Here is a 16,351-nt window from a genome sequence, read left to right as displayed (position 1 = left end):
CATGGAGTTACCGTGCGACCCAGCAGTCCCACTCCTAGGTAGATAGCCAGGAGGACTGAGAATATATATTCCCATAAAAACTTGTACATGAATGTTGACAACGATGTTATTCACAATAGCCAAAGAGTGGAAACAGTCTAAATGTCCATCCACCAATGAATGGATAAACAAAATGTGGTGTATCCTTACAACAGAATATTCATTCAGCCATAAAAAGGAATGAGGTACTGACGCCTGCTGTAACACGATGAACCTTGAAAACGTTATTTTAAGTGGAAGAAACCAGGCACAAAAGGCCATATATTATAGGATCTCATTTATGTGAGATATCCAGAACAGGCAAATCTATAGAGACAGAAAACAGATTGGTGGTTGACGTGGGTTGGGGGGAGGCGGGGGGAATGGGGAGTGACTGCTAATGAGTATGGCGAGCAGTTCTTTTTGAGGTGATGAAAATGTTCTGGAATTAGTTAGTGGTGATGGCCGCACACCCTTGTGAATATACTAAAACCTGAATTGTACACTTTACAGGGGTGAATTTTATGGAATGTGGAATATATTTTTTAAAACAAGAATAAACAACCCCACCGTTATATACACATGGACCCCTTATCATTATTTTTAGAAATAAGCACCTCAAAAAGTTTTCTTTCATGACTGTAAGGTTTCTACCTGGTGTGGAAAATATTGTGTGGGTGCACTTGGTTTCATGAATGTTGCTGGTATAGCAAGATGTTTGTAGAAAGTGGCTGAATTATGACATTGAGAAATTATTCTGGGTGGTATGAATACAGACTGGGCTGCTGGCGAGGAAAACAGGAACATCTGACTCAGTTATTGCTCTGCGAGCGGTCATTTATTTTTGCTGCTACTGAAAGATCTGAATTTTTTTTCCTGACCATTTTTTGGTGAATATTTTTGCTGATACACTTGCGTATCTGAGGTTCTGCTAAATGAATCATCGTATTTGCAACCTTTTTCTTTAGTATCCATTCTGGAAATGGAATGACTAAAAACACACCAAAGCTAATTCCAGGCTCCTGGGGTTATTTTTTTCCCTTCAGCTATTTTTTGACCCCTCTAATTAGCATCAACAGCCTGGATGTCGTCTGATGGTGGTAACCCCAGCTTCCTCCATCAGCTGCCCCGCTTTCTTTTGCATCGACACATTTCTGGTACTTTTGAAGGAGACAGATGCTTCTGCTGCATCTGAAGAGGATTCACAAGGTCTGATGCTTTTTGACAAAACGGATGCCTCCTCCCTGTACTTTGGAATGGATATGCGCTGTCAAAACGGGTTTTCCGAATGGTTGCTCTTTGTCACCTTGTACCAGGTTTTCTCCTCCATTCTGGAAAGTGTGCAGTTTAATGTTGCGTTTCGAATCACTTTCAGCTGAAGAAGTGTGTAATGGAATCAGGTCAGAGATGCTTTTTGTTTGCAGCTTCGCGTTCCAAGGGGACTGGTGACAGCAGGGAAAGTACGTTGGGGGGCTTGCTTGATAATGGGCTCCTGTCCTTTATGGTTTAAAAGAAGCACTAAGGGTGACTTCTCCCATCCTGGCGCTTCTGTATTGGTTTATATTTGGGGGATCACCTCCTTCTGAGAGGGAAAGTAGTAGCTGTCGTGATTTGTCCGTATTTCTCCACTCTGCAGATATTTGGCTTATTTTCAGAATCACTGAAATTTAGACCTGGGAGGTGCCTTGTCCTACCCCTTCTTTTTATTGGCAAGGACACCAAGGCCTAGAGCTAGCGGTTAAGCTAAAGTGGGGCTGGCATCTGCAAGTTCTGGTTCCCAAGCCAGTGCCATTGCTACCACACCACCTCACTACCAGTGATGGGGCACATGGATGGGTACCCCTCAGGGCTGTGGACTTTCTTTTTTTTTTGCTGTACGCGGGCCTCTCACTGTTGTGGGCTCTCCCATTGCGGAGCGCAGGCTCAGCGGCCATGGCTCACGGGCCCAGACGCTCCGCGGTATGTGGGATTTTCCCGGACCAGGGCATGAACCCGTGTCCCCTGCATCGGCAGGCGGACTCTCAACCACTGCGCCACCAGGGAAGCCCAGGGCTGTGGACTTGCTGAGCAGGGAGAGGGCCTGACCTCGGCCATTGCCCCACAGTAGTGCTTTGTCTTTCCCATTACAACCTCCCGTGCAAACCGGCAGAACTTACAACAACCCAGAAAGATTCCTCCTGTATGTTGTACACTCACGTCCCCTTTACTACACATGTGGGCGGTTTCCATGCTGCAGGACTGGCTGGCTGCTTAACTGTTTGCCATGGGAATGAAGTTCTGTGCTACCTGGACTCTTGCAAACACTAGCTGCGGAGCACTTGGCTTTGCCGGCCAGCGGTTCCTATGCTGCAGAGAGAAGAAACCAAGGGGTGTGGCAAAGTGAAGCCAAGTGGTTTGGATGCTGCCTTCAGGAGTGAGCTTGAGCCCTGACTTTTGTCTTACTTAACCTCTCCCTCCATGGAGACTGGCCTGCTGGAAACTGTTAACTGCCTCTCAAGTCCAGCAGCCTGGCGATTTTGAAGTTCTTTTCCATTTCAGCTCTGCAGAGAGATTCTACCTTTATTGTTGAGCTTGGAGATTTTCATCTATATATGAATATATATAATGTTTATAAATGGAGATTTATATGTGGATTTTTTATACGTAAATATATCTATATTGTATATAATCTACATCTATAACTATAAATCTACGTATATAAGGGAGATATATATATATATTAATTTTTCCTCATTCTTTGTGCCACTTGGACCTTTTATTGAGGCTGAAAACCTATATGCTCCTTAATTGTCCTTATACCAAGTTTACAGAGTACCTCTTTGCAAAATCATTTGTGAATTTTCGTATTTTGTTTGGTCTTCAGGCCACAGTTTTTACCTTGCGGAGGCAGGAGGGCTGACAGGTGGTCTGCTCTGAAGTGCACTGGGCAGAGCTCGGGCTTTTAAGCTTCCTGAGGCTCACGGAAAGGAAGTGCTGGCTGGGGTTCTCCTGCATTTGTCCTTCATCATTCTCCAGACTTCTTCTTCCTCTTCAAACTTCAATGTGTTTCTCCTTTGCTTGAATCTGAAGCTTTCTTGATAGTCACAGCCGATGACGTAAGAGCTGTGCAGCGCACCGAGGCAACATCATCTCATTTCACTGAAGGTTAGAAAGGAGGGTGTGTGAATGAGCAGCTACTATTCAAAGCTACTAGCATCCTGGGGCTAGGGCGGGACTTTCTGAAACACTCCAAGAGGGTGTTGTACACAGTGAGACCATTCCAGAGTGTAGCTGTGAACGTAAGCTACAGCACGTTGCCCACAACACTCACCAGTATATGCTGAGTTCTGCTTGCCCTGGAAAGAGGGAGATGTCTTCCAAGCGGTAGGAAGTGTAGCTGGCTGTTTGCTCCTTCCTCCTCCACTTACTTCCAACGGTGATCTCTAAGGGGAAGTGCCGCTCCCATCCCACGGCCACATCCAAACCCCTGGGTGGCTGCCTCGGCCTTGAAATCTGGAAGTCGTGTGGTGGTAGGCAGCCCACGGGCAGTGGATGCAGCCATTGAGGTGGGGCAGCGGGGGATGTTTTGTTTTCGTTTTATCAAAGTGTCACTGATTTAACACACTGAAAACTTCCCTGTGGCCAATGAAAAAGCATTACAAGGATGCATCCTGTCAGTGTCTAAGAGGCACAGTTTCAAGTTCTTAGGTCCTCAGAGAAACGTGTGTGTCAGAGTAGTTCACAATGCCCAGGCTGTGGCAGGAGGGGGAGGATTACATATGTACAGACCCTTCTGTACGCCTAAAATAAATGGAATCTAACCATCCAGAGGAGGGGCTGATGAATCCCCGAGTCACCCCATTCATTCTTCATTCAGAACGTCTTTCTGTCGTTTTCATTTGTGAGCATGGTTGGCTGTTCTGCACCTACTTCTGTGGGTCTCCTTTTAGAACACAAGTGATAGAAGAAGGTACAGACATTCTTGGTCTTAACCAGTTCTCATTTTTATAACAAAATTCTGCCACTGGCTTCTTAGTTAGTGGCTTCTGATGCAGCTACAGGAGAGTTTTGCAGTCACACCTGAGCTCTGAGAGACGTTTGGGGCCCAGGAAGAATTCTGTGGTCCCTTAATGCTTGGGTCCCACAGGGTTCACGAAGACCGGTAGTGCTACAAAGATGAATTAGCAGTTAGTAGGGTTCCGGACCTTTTGTGAACATGTGGCCAAATCCGGGCAAATAAATTCCTCTTCAGAATTTACAAAAGGGATGTTTCACGATTCCTGTAAGTCCAATGATACAAAGATATGTAAAGGAAAATTAACTTTCTCTCCCACTTCCATGCCTTTCTCCTTACTCATTCAAACATAACTTATATTATCAGACAGCCAGGTGTCCAGGTGGCCAGTTAGTACCGTGACAGCCTTATTCACTCTCTGATAGTGCAGGCAAGAGGCAAAGAGAAAGCAAAGTGTTCCGTTTTCCCCACACAAGGGCACCGGGCCAGGGTCAGGTGATGACATGCAGCAGGGCAGGAGGAATCTTCTCCGTGTTGAGGAGCTCTGAACAAAAGGCTGTGCCTTTGGACCAGGGGATGGGGGGGGATGGCAGGTAGGTGGTGGAAAAGGGAAAGGACCAGGAGTGGAAAAGTACTGAGTCAGAGTGGGGAGAAGTATCTTAGCCAGGACTCCTGGTGGAGGTGCTTAGGCTGGGTAGGCAGAAAAGTATGTAAATGTGACCTATGGTGGGGTGGGGAGAGGGAGCCCTGGCTGCAGCTCCCCTCAGAGACTGCAGAGCCCTGGCTGGGCACCAGGGGTGGGGAGGGCAGCTTCCCGGCAGGCCTGCCCAGTAGAGCCTTTGCAGAGCCTGAAGGAACGGAGCACACACCGGATTTTGGCCTGGAATCAGATACTTCATGTATATAGGGTATCTATATATAGTTTTTGTTTTTATAAAAATGGGATTATTCCCCATATTACTCTGCAACGTGCTTTTCTTTTCTTTTTTTTTTGCGGTACGTGGGCCTGTCACTGTTGTGGCCTCTCCCGTTGCGGAACACAGGCTCCGGACGCACAGGCTCAGCGGCCATGGCTCACGGGCCCAGCTGCTCCGCAGCATGTGGGATCTTCCCGGACCGGGGCACGAACCCATGTCCCCTTCATCGGCAGGCGGACTCTCAACCACTGCGCCACCAGGGAAGCCCTGTAATGAACCCTTTATTTCTTTAGGATATATTCCCCACAGTAGGGTGGCTGAACCATTTTTTTATGTAGTTACAATTTTAAGAGATTTAAAACGTATAATAGTCTATGTTCCCTTTAATTATGAGAATGACTTTTTCCCCTCACCCTATGAGAACTATTATATATTGTTAATGTTTTCAATAGACGTTTGCCAATCTGATGAGCAAAAATTACATTACTTTAATTTTCCTCTTCCTGGACCAGTGAGGTAGAGCTTCTTTTCATATGTTTATTGAACATTTGCATTTTCCCTTCTGGTCGGTTGCCTAATCACATCTTTTATTGTTTTTTTTTTTCTTTTGCTTGTTTGTCAGATGCCTTTGGAAAGTATCACTCCTGCTTTGAGACGGGATTTAACAGGAGTTAGTGTGATCTCCTTAAGAGAAAGTGCAAAATTGAGAGACTCTCTGAAATGAGCATCCTGTTTGGCCCTTTCGTTTTCTCTTGACCAGTTTACGTTTTGACCAGCTTGGGGAACAAAAAGTAATTCTTTTTGACTCCAAATTGTGACATTCAAGGCTATAAGTAGCAGAATTTTCTAGCACCTGTTCTCTGAACTCAAATTTCTCATCAGTTAGGAATAAGTTGCCCTTGTCGTGTCATGTGCCTCATATGGGGGGGAGGGTTTGAAAACTATCAGTGTCTTTGCTTTACCTCCTCTTTTCCCATCCTTGCAGTTGACTCACAAAAACACATTAAACCTTATCATTCGCCGTGTTACAAATACTGCCCCGTCTATTAGACTGGGTAAGAAGCTAAAGCATGTATATTTCCGTTAGTCTCTGTGAATGAAAGGCTAGCCTTAACTTTGCAGAATATGCTTAGGAACCGCTCCCTCTGTATGGTATGGGGTGCCAGGTGGGAAGTGGTGGCTAGTCGATGAAATCACCCAACCCCTGGTGACTCCCTCACCTAGTCTCTGGCCAGACACTGAGTAGGTGAATGAAATGTCATCCTGACCACAGTCATATCCACAGGTCTGGACCTGAGGCCCCAGAAGAAAGGTCAGGGCATGTGCCTAACTCTCCTTGACTTTCGCTGCTATATAGCTTTTTTTATCCTCGTTTAGTAAAAACATTTCATAAAATAATGAAGTAGAAGATATGAAGTCTATAAGGATCCTGTGATGAGAGAATGTAGCTTTAAAGGCGTTTCTCTACTTTACTGGTTGTTTAGTACAGGATTTGTCAGCCTTCTTCACATGCACTCTGTTCCCTTTGAAACCCCTTCCTCTCACTACCCTACTCCAGACTGGAGACCAGCTCTCTGACAAATTGATCCCTAGATCAGAGGGATGAAAGAGAGAAAGATCAAAAGGAAGCCGGGAATCGCATAGGAAGAGGCATCACGATGCAGGAACTGGAAAGTTTGGCTGCCAGACTTGCTGTCATTCTTTAATCCACGGGTGTCTCATAAAGGAAAAACTCGGTAGTTCAAACAGAAGCGAAGAATGTTCTGTACATAAGTGGACTTAGATATAAGGATCTATTTATGAAAGTGATTAGGTAGGGTTACCCCAGCAGTGAACGTTGGAGTTGAATGCTGATACCTCGTCGTGTACGAATTTGAAATGAGAAAACAGAGTAAACATAGTGGTGACTGCATTCTCCCTCCCCTGCCCACTAAGGACAGGGGCCCTGCCTAGTTTTCCCTTATCGTTTGAGTCACTTTTCAGTGTTGATTCAGCCAGAACAACATCCTTTTAGGTCCCTTGTCTTTTTGTAAAACCAATGAAAAGGCATGCGGGTTTTTGAGGACTCAGGCGGTAGACAGTTAGACAGTTACAGATCATGTTATTAAGAAAAGTCTTATTTGGGGCCTTCGCTTCTGGACACGTCTGTTCATCCACCCAAGTCTAGTTCACTCTTCATCCATTTAGTCGCTTATCCCTCAGCAAACAGTTATTGCGTGTCTGTCACAGGCCACACACTGAGTGCTGGAGATTCAGAAACCAGGGCTTAGGCTCTGCCCAGAAGGCATCCTCAGGTAGTTAGAGACAGCCACAGAGGCCGGCCATCTCAGTGAGACTGGTAAGGGCTGTGGTACACCAGGCACGTGACCCCACGGGGTCACAGAGAAAGGGCGTCGAAGGTAGACCAGGAGGGCATTCTCCTGGGCTGACTCTCAGAGAGGAATCAGTTGGCCAGAAGAAGGGAGAGGCAGAGTGCAAGGAATAGCAAGTGTGAGACTGAAACCAGAAATATAGGCAAAACCCGGATAATGAAGGAAAGTGGAAATGCTGGGAAGGCACCTAGGGGCTTGCAGTAGGGGATCTGACGTGATGCAAGTAATGCTTTTAAATCATCTTGGTGACCCTGGGGAGCAGAGCTCCTGACTCAGGCAGACAAGCTCTGATGTGGCCTGAACCCAGGCACTAACAGAAGAAACCAAGGAAAGGGACAGATTCTCATGCTACTGAGGAGATAAACTCCACAGGATTGCTGCCTGTTTGGATGTGTAGAGGGAGAAAAGAAGGGAGATGGCTTCTGGAATACCCCCCCCGCCCCCCGGTGGAAAGGGATGCTGTTCCCTGAGACAGGGACTGCTGGAAGGACAGATTTGGGGGTGTGGTGGGGCAGGATCATTAAGTCTGAAACACGTCGAGTCTGAGATGCCAGTGAGTATCCAAGTGAATATTTGTTGGCAGTTGGCTGTTCCAGGCTGGAGCACAGCAGAGACGTGTGGGCCGGAAAGGATACTTGGAATCATCGGCATGTGTCATGGTTGAAGCCATCGATTCATCCAGTAAATATTAAGGGCGTACAGTCAGGGCCCGCTTCATGGGGTTGTGACCTGTGCGGGCCGCCACATTTGCCTTAATGCTCTGCTGTCACAGTCTTGAAATTCTCATTAATTTTTGAACAGGAGGGCCTGCATTTTTATTTGGCCCAGACCCTAGAAATTCTGTAGCCAGTACTGCTTGTAACTGCCTGGCTCTGTGCACAGTAGTGGGGCCTCAGCGTGAGCAGGACGGACATGGCTCTCGCCTCAGGAGCTGACAGGCCAGCTCGGAAGGCGGACAGTTAAGCAATGAGTACAAAACAGGTTGTGTTCCATATTGGGAGCACCAGGCTAACAGAGCATGTAGGAGAGGACTCTAAACCAAATCTTGGGGGTTACAGGGTTGGGAAGCGAGTGCCCAGGGAGGGGCTAGAGAGGCGGAATGGCAGCCCACAACCCCAGAGGAGTCTGAGAGGAGTGTCCTGGGAGGTGGGAGGGAGACCAGGAGAAGCAATGCCCCAGAAGCTGGGGTCGGGAGGGACCAACAAATGCTGCCTAGGAAGGTGGGAATGAGGTCATGGTCATGGGGTGTAGCAGCAAAGAGGCCATTTGGGGACTGGTGAGAGCAGTCAGGTAGAGAGAAGGCAAGAAATGAATTTACCTGTATTTGAGGGATCGGTGGGAGGTGAGGAAGTAGAGCCCCTGAATGTAGATTAATGTGTACATTAATGTGTAATGAGTGTGTAAACCTTGGTTTAGGGGGAAAGAAAGGGGAAAAGACCCTGAAAGTGGGTTTCTGATTGGGAGAGTATTGTTTGTTTGGTTTTCGTTTCGGTTTCTGTTTTGTTTGATTTTAAACACAAAGTGTTTTGAGTGTGGTAGCCAAGCCAGCAGAGAGAGAGGTTGGGAATACAGAGGGAATAACTGATGTAGGAAAGACTCCGGGGTTGGAAGTGATGGATGGACTCACCTGGTCAGGAGAAGAGGAAAAGATGGCCGAGGGAGCAGGTGCGATTCCAGGCGAAGGCCCCTCTCGGCTCTGTGACAACTACCCAACTCTCCTTGTGTAAGCGAACGTCCGCTGCCTCCCTAGTTCTGCTCTCTTCCTCTCAGACTCAAGGCAAAGCTTCTCCTAAGTTCTCTCATCTGTTTTTTTGTTTTTTGTTTTTTTTTTTGCGGTACGCGGGCCTCTCACTGTTGTGGCCTCTCCGGTTGTGGAGCACAGGCTCCGGACGCGCAGGCTCAGCGGCCATGGCTCACGGGCCCAGCCGCTCCGCGGCATGTGGGATCTTCCCGGACCGGGGCACGAACCCTTGTCCCCTGCATCGGCAGGCAGACTCTCAACCACTGCGCCACCAGGGAAGCCCTCATCTGTTCTTATATTCAATTAATATTCATGGGGCTCCTGCTAGGTGGCAGGCAAGATACCAAGCATCTGGAATATGAGAGTGAACAAAACAGACCAGGCCCCTGACCTCCTGACACTTAGGTCCTGGAGGAGGCTCTTGCATGGTCTGGTTGGCCGCTCCCCACAGGCCCACGCTGCCTGACACCCCATCTTCCACTGTCCCTTCCTTCCTCCTCTTACCGCGATCTTTTACGTCCCTCCCGGATACCCACCTTTCTTAGTCTGAGCCTGGAAGCTGGAATTCAGGGGCCATGTAGGAAAAGGGAGGGAAAAGAATTAAGACTAGCTTTTAGCAAAATTCTGAAACGGAAGATTGCTGTGGGAATTTACTGCATAATGCCTTTTGCTCTAGTGTCCCACATTCTCTGGGCCCTTCTCGCTACTTTAAGATTAGGCCCTAAGCTTCACCTTCCTGACCCCTCCTTTCAAGTTCTCCAGGTTTCTCCAGCCTCTATCAAAACCCCTACTCTTACTACAGTTCTTCTCAGCCGATAAGTAGGACAAAGACGATTTCAGTTAACTCACACTGACTTGTGAATGGCGGATATCACCTTTCCTGGGGTTGGGGGAGGGGGGTTGCATTTTACAAGTGACTCTGGGTTTATAAGAAGGAATCTTGAATCTGTCCTATTTTTGGCGGCATAATAAAAGAAGTGATACGCGTATTACAGCAAGAGCCGCCCTCTTCCCAGCGTCAGTCCCCGCAAAACTTTCCCGTTTTCTTACAGTTCCACCATTTTTCTCCTAGATCCATAAATTCTCTAATGCCCCCAAGATTTTTATGGTCATCTCCTCCCTTGCCTGCCCCCCTCCCCTAGTTTCTATGACAGCAGCAACTGGGCATGGGTGGTGAGGGGTTAGCAGGGGAGGGGGTTGAGCAGCTGCAGCCGTTTATAGGGATTGTTGCCAAGTCGGGGACTGCCTGCCTCTGCGGTGGGAGGGAGGGGTGCCCGGGGCTTCTTGGCACAAAGAATGCAGCCTCCCCATGTCAATGAGGCATCCACCCAGAGCTGAGCTCAGTGATGGTATTCCCCGTGCTTGTGGCTCTTCACAGAGAAGTGTGCTGGGTCCCCAGGTCTCTGGCTCCCTGATACCAGGAGCTTTGTGGTTCGAGTAGAATGCAGCTCCCCTAGCCACTTGGATTTGTCGTAGAAATGGCAGCCTTCCGCCACAACTGATCGATAGCTGGCCGGCGGCTGCAGGGACCACTGCGGAACAAGGTCTGAGCACAGGAGGCTCCACCGAGAACAGGCTTAGGGAAGGCTGCTGCACAGTTATCAATCCGGCAACTGCTCTTTTAGACGCCTGCTTTGGGGAACTCTGTTCTCTCAAAAGTCCCAGAGTCGGCAGTAGCTGTCGGGCACACTTTGGAGAGTATGTGAATTTCCTGAGCTTTAAGATGAGATAAGAGTGGTTTTCCTGGACCCAGGCTATTACCCTAGAAACTCAGGAGCCTAGGTCCGGCGTTCTTAGATTTTTAACGTGCCTCTGAATTCCCTGGGCATCTTATGACAATGCAGATTCCAATACAGGAAGTCTGCGGTGGAACCCGAGAGTCTGCATTTCTAACAGGCTGCTGGCTCACAGACACTTTGAGTAACGGAGATCTGGAGCTGCACTGTCTATCTACTACACTAGCCCGCTGTGACTGCTTAACTTCAAGCTAAATGAATTAAAATTAAATAAAATTAAAAATTCAGTTTCTCAGCTTGCACTCACCGTGATTCAAATGCTCAGTACCCACGTGGGGCTGGTTGCCGCCATATTGGACGGCACAGATTCATGAGCTAACGAGAATGTCATGCTCTTAAAGATACTTACAATGTGGGGAGTTGGTAACACTGAGCTTTGCTGTGCAGGTCAGAGGAAAAAGTATCCTCTGAGAGTTTCAGGTGTATTCTGAACTAAGCTGTGGAGTTAGGACAGAATTGAGGTACTTATGAGATTGGCTGCTGACATGCATTTTCACCATTTCAGGGCCATAATCATCAGAAATGGAGAAATCATCCCCATGTCTTCGGAATTCACCCCTGAGACTGAGCGCCAGCGACTTCAGTACCTGGTAAGAGTCACGTAGGTCTGGCAGAGCGCCGCCGCGTCAGGGGTGGCGTCGGGGCTGTTTTGGAGGAACATGTTGCTATTGACCTGGGGGCAGGCCCACAGCAGTAAAACGACATATGGCGTTAACACCCCCTATACACGCCTCCTGGATCACACATCCTGGCTCCGTGTGTGACGACACACTCCACCTCCGTGAATTTATTATTGTGGCTGGTTTTCTCCCATCTGTGACCGATCAAAGACATGGCATGCTCTGTTTCCTTTAATGGCTTGGTATGTACAATACGAAATGTGGTGGTAAAGAATGCTGATACGTCTTCCCCAGGCCTGCCACTACTTTAACTCAACCAGAGGGGTTCAGACGAGTCTGAATCTCGGGTGAGCAGCCCCCAGAGCCTGATGACACACCAGGACTTCCTGCTCCGATATGAAGTCTCAGGGGCCCTTTGGGAGAATTGCAGGTGTCAGAAAATCTGTGTCTACCCTGAAAATAAATTCTCCATGTTAGATCTCCTCTTTGGAGTGAAATTATGAGAGGGCTCTAGGAGGGCTCTTTGGTTTTTCAGATCTTGAGAATTTTTGCTTCTTCGAAAATTTGAGCTTTCTGAAGAACAGGGTATATTCCCTGCCCTCACATTCCATGCAACGGTGATGATCATACAGGATTGCTTTGCAGTGGGCATCTTTCGGCACTAGCTGTGAATAGTAGTTCTGTGGGTGAACTGTTTTCTTGCCAACTGGCTTTCTTTTTAGACGACAAGGCTAAGATAGTGACCGTCTGCTCTTAGGAAAGAACGGATCCAGCCTACTCCAAAAGGACTTCGCTCACGTCTCTGAATTCCAGCATGTGGGAACAGTCAGGATTTGATGACTTCGGTTGATTTAGCAAGAAGTCGTGCACTTCCCTCAATTCCCTTGACTGTGTTGTGTTGGTTTTACTCGGTAGCTAAGCTGTGTTGCTTTTGGTACTCACCTGGTCCATAAGACAACAGGAGTCCAAAGCCAAGGTAAAAATGTTTCTTCACTCTTTGACTACGGTTATTTTCCAACCTATCTGTTGCTATTTTCAAGCAGGTAAACTTGAAGCCCCTCCGGGGGCCCAGATGTTAGAGCCTTTCACTTTCTTTGGCCATCCAGGCAGGGGGAAGGGACTGGCAGCAGCCGGCAGGACCTCATCCTGCCCCCATCCTTAGTCACCAGCTGGGTAGCTTTGTTACAAGTCTCTTAACCTTTCCAGACCTTGGTCCGTCCCTTATAAAGTAGAGAGCTAGACCAGAGGGCCACCGAGGACCTCAGAGCTGCGAGGGTCCTTCCAAGTAGAGTTCATAACAGCCGGCCTCGCTGCCCCCTGGCTGACTCTCTCCAGTCCATCTTCCACAAAGCCCCCCCCCCGCCCCCACCACGTGATCATCACATAGATCTTGTCACTCTCTTCCCTAAAAACCTCTGGCTCCCCACAGTGTACAGAAGGCAGACCCAGAATTGGGCGTCCCGCCCGCCTCCCCAGCATCATTTCTTCGTTGCCCTCACCAGGGACACAGTGCATCCGGGGCTGCAGCCACGGAGAACCGTCTTCCATTTCCAGGACACACCGTGATCTCTCCGATCTCCGTGCCTTTGGAAATATGCTCTGCCTGGAGAGCCCTTCCCTTTGTCTCTGCCGGGAAAACTCCTCCTCATACTTTGAGACCCCAAAAGAAATGTCACTTCCTCTAGGACATGTCCCCTGCCCCTCGCAGGGGGCCAGGCCCCGGTGCTCACACAGCGCCCTGTGGAAGCCCACAGCGTGGCTGTCAGCATGTGGTATTGTATTGCTTTTTCCAAGTCCCGTGTTCCCTTCCAGACTGAGTCCCGGAGGGCAGGCCCCTTACCTTAGGGACCTCACGTTGCCAGTACCTAGCACAGAGCTCGTATTGAATCAGGGTGTGTCGACCAAAGGGGCCAGTGTTCGTATTGATGTCTGGGTCATTACCACACAGCACCTCCCCTGCTTCCCCTGAAACCTCTCACAGTGGCACCAGGCCTTTGCCTCCCATGCCTCAGCCCCTCCCTGGCCCATCACCTCCGTGACCCTTAGTAAAAACCATTTCCTGTTTTCCTGCTAAAGGCAATGAGTAATAGCAGATCCACTTTTTTTATTTTGAAATACTTTCACATTTTCACGTGGCAAGAATGATACCAAGAGCTTAAAACATTAACTTTTAAGGAGGGGGAGGGGAATGCTGACATTGTTCAGATTCAGATTCCAGTATCAGTGGTCTGTTTTGGGACGGCTGGAATGAGATGCATGTGGCTTCAGAGCTCAGCCTTGTCACATGACTGCGTCTGTGATTTCTACAAGGCCCTTCACTGATCCCCAGCTTCACTGTCAGTAATGGGCACAGAAAACCCCAGAAGGCAGGTGCAAAGATGAAATGCAATAATATATGTGGAAGTTTCTGTGGCACGTAATACTCATTTGGTTATTGTTGGGTGAATCAGAGTCTTGCCACTTCAAATTCTACTGGTCTTCACACCTCAGTGATATTGTCCCTTTATGTTTATTTCAGAATCACTCCTAATGGTCCTAAAATTAATGTGTATTTTGGTGTTACTCTTGCACAATCAATGGACACTGTTAGCCCCCAGAATAGAGTCTTAATATCTGAATTTCTAAAAGGTGAGAACACTGTCCCCATTCTTTGTCATCCTCACTCCTAAACCGTATGGGCTTCTCTATATGGAAATTATACCTAAAATTTTTCTCCTCAGACAACAGGAGTGTAAATGACCAAAACGTAAAATATCCTGGTTGTCCAACTTCCTGTTCCATCAGGAATCTAGGAATGTGTGCTTTGGAATGAAGAAATCCAGTAATAATATTCACATGATCTGTGATGTGAATCTTTGTGGTGAAGTATTGGAGAGCATTAGGGGGCTGGGAGCATAAAATAACCTTGTGGTGAAATTTTTATGTAATGGATTTCAGAGAACTGGGAGGTTTATAGCATAAAATCTTAAAAATAATATCAATTATGAGAGGAAAACACAGGGTGATGTGGGCTGCTCTCAGCCCAGCCCAAACAAGAGCTGTGTGACCTCAGGTCTCTCACGCAATGAATGTCTCTGAATCTCCCTTCTTCCTGAGTGAAATGTGTAGGAATACGTGCCTTGAAATATTCGTTACACGTTCTGAGGTCATAGTGAAAAGTAATCTCACGGTAACATAAAATACAATATGTATCTTATAATTTTAGGTGCATCTAATCCAACCAGTTCATTTTGGGGGAACATCAGTTCCCTTGAACTAATTGTGAACCACTTTTGTGCAGTGAGAGCTGTTGTATCCTTTACGTAATCTAAGTGAATTAGTACGTCACCAGAAAGTTAACAATGTATTCCTTATTCTTAGGTCAAATCAAATTTCATTTTCATGATGTCTGAAGAGACGTTTAGGATAGAATCATGAAAACTTCCAGGTCCCTAGAGACTTGTTTGAGCAGCTGACTGCAGTCCCAGGGCTGTTTGACTTGTAGAAATGGTTAATGATTTTCTTAGAGGTGGGGAGGGTTCGGAGCCCTTTGTACATGAATCGTTTTGATCCACGTTGGACAGGAATGTTCTTGGTATGCACAGTCCAGACGTTCGGGGATTACAGAGCTGGAAGCAGATTACAAGATGATGGATGTGCAGGCACATTAATTTTGTTTGGTCTTGCATCCTGACCTCAGAGGGCCCTTCAGACAGCTCTCTGGGTAATGTGAACTTTGTTCTGTAGATTCTTGGGCTGGGCGATTAATCAAGCAGGCTTGAGGTTTTGACTTGTTCACATGGAATGTGGCAGGTGTGCGATGGAGGGGTCAGGGGCCATGCACTTCTGCCCCAGCAGTCAGGGAGAGTTGATGATCCTACGAGTCACGACTAAGCCTTGCTTTTTTTCTCGCTGGGCTTTTTTTTTTTTTTTTTTAACGTTTCCAGGGTGATTGAAATAAAATATTTAAGGGGGTCCACCAAGCTGGACAGAATGTTTTGATGGAGTCGATGCCCAGATAGGAGGGAAAGCGGTCTGGTTTGTGGGCGTTTCTCGGCAGCGTTTACTGCTCTGATGCTGCAGCTTCCAGGAAATCACCCCCGCGTTTACTTCGGGTGACAGCTAGAAATGGGTCTCCCTCTAGGGGGGACCTCTATAAGCCCCGAGGTGTGAGAGTAATGGCTTCCCCCTCCATTCTGCCTGGACATATTTATAACCTCTGATTTGATTACGTTAAGATGTGCTGGTATCATCAAACCTTCAAATAATGTACGTCTGTCCTTGTAGATAATCCAAGTCTGCAGCTGTTTATCATCAAGGGCGATGTACAGAAGAGATGAAAGTGGGTTTCAAATGCACATTTGATACACACAAGTGCAACATTATCTTAGGTGATTTCTTGCGGTGTCTTTGAAACTGCCTGCAGCCTTCTACACCAAGTCTGGTTTGATTTGTCTGCCGTTTCCCTAGTGCTGAGCTTGGAAAGGTTTCAAGGGGGACAGCATTGTACCTCTTGGCTCTCTGGGATTTTTCACGCTCAAGCGTTATCTCCCAAGAAGTATATTTCTTAAGCCTGAACCTGCTTTTAAGACAAGATGCTATCATTGGGAAGGGTCATATGTGCTAGTGAGTAAAAATGACGCTGGCCTGCCACCTCGACGTGGCCCTTAACCTTGAGCAGGTTGTTAAGCCCGGGAGCCTGGCTGCAGTCACAGGGAGACAACTTCACCACTACTCTGCTTTGCCTGATGGCTGAGTCAGGGACAAATCCACTCCAGCCCCACCTCTCTCCTCATTTAACCCCCCTTTGCAAAACTGCATTTGAGTTTCAAAATCTTGAATTAAAAAAGACGGCAGGCTAGAGTGGTTGTTGACATTTTTCATGTTTACTATAGGTTCCATTGATCACACCAG

The 16,351-nt window shown here is 47.5% G+C and overlaps 1 protein-coding gene across 4 annotated transcripts in view; it reads left to right on the top strand.

The window, feature by feature from the left end:
* PPM1H (protein phosphatase, Mg2+/Mn2+ dependent 1H) overlaps nucleotides 1-16,351 on the top strand; it is a 264,421-nt gene that overhangs the window by 166,509 nt on the left and 81,561 nt on the right. For all 4 annotated transcript variants that reach the window (XM_067697206.1, XM_067697207.1, XM_067697208.1 and 1 more), the window contains exon 5: nucleotides 11,344-11,428. In XM_067697206.1, the coding sequence (XP_067553307.1) occupies nucleotides 11,344-11,428 (85 nt within the window). The remainder of the gene's footprint in view (nucleotides 1-11,343; nucleotides 11,429-16,351) is intronic.

Source organism: Pseudorca crassidens, chromosome 11 (genome assembly GCF_039906515.1).
Source record: "Pseudorca crassidens isolate mPseCra1 chromosome 11, mPseCra1.hap1, whole genome shotgun sequence".
Taxonomy (NCBI): domain Eukaryota; kingdom Metazoa; phylum Chordata; class Mammalia; order Artiodactyla; family Delphinidae; genus Pseudorca; species Pseudorca crassidens.
The sequence above is the reverse complement of the archived record's forward strand: the minus strand, read 5'-3'. Positions and strand labels throughout refer to the sequence as shown.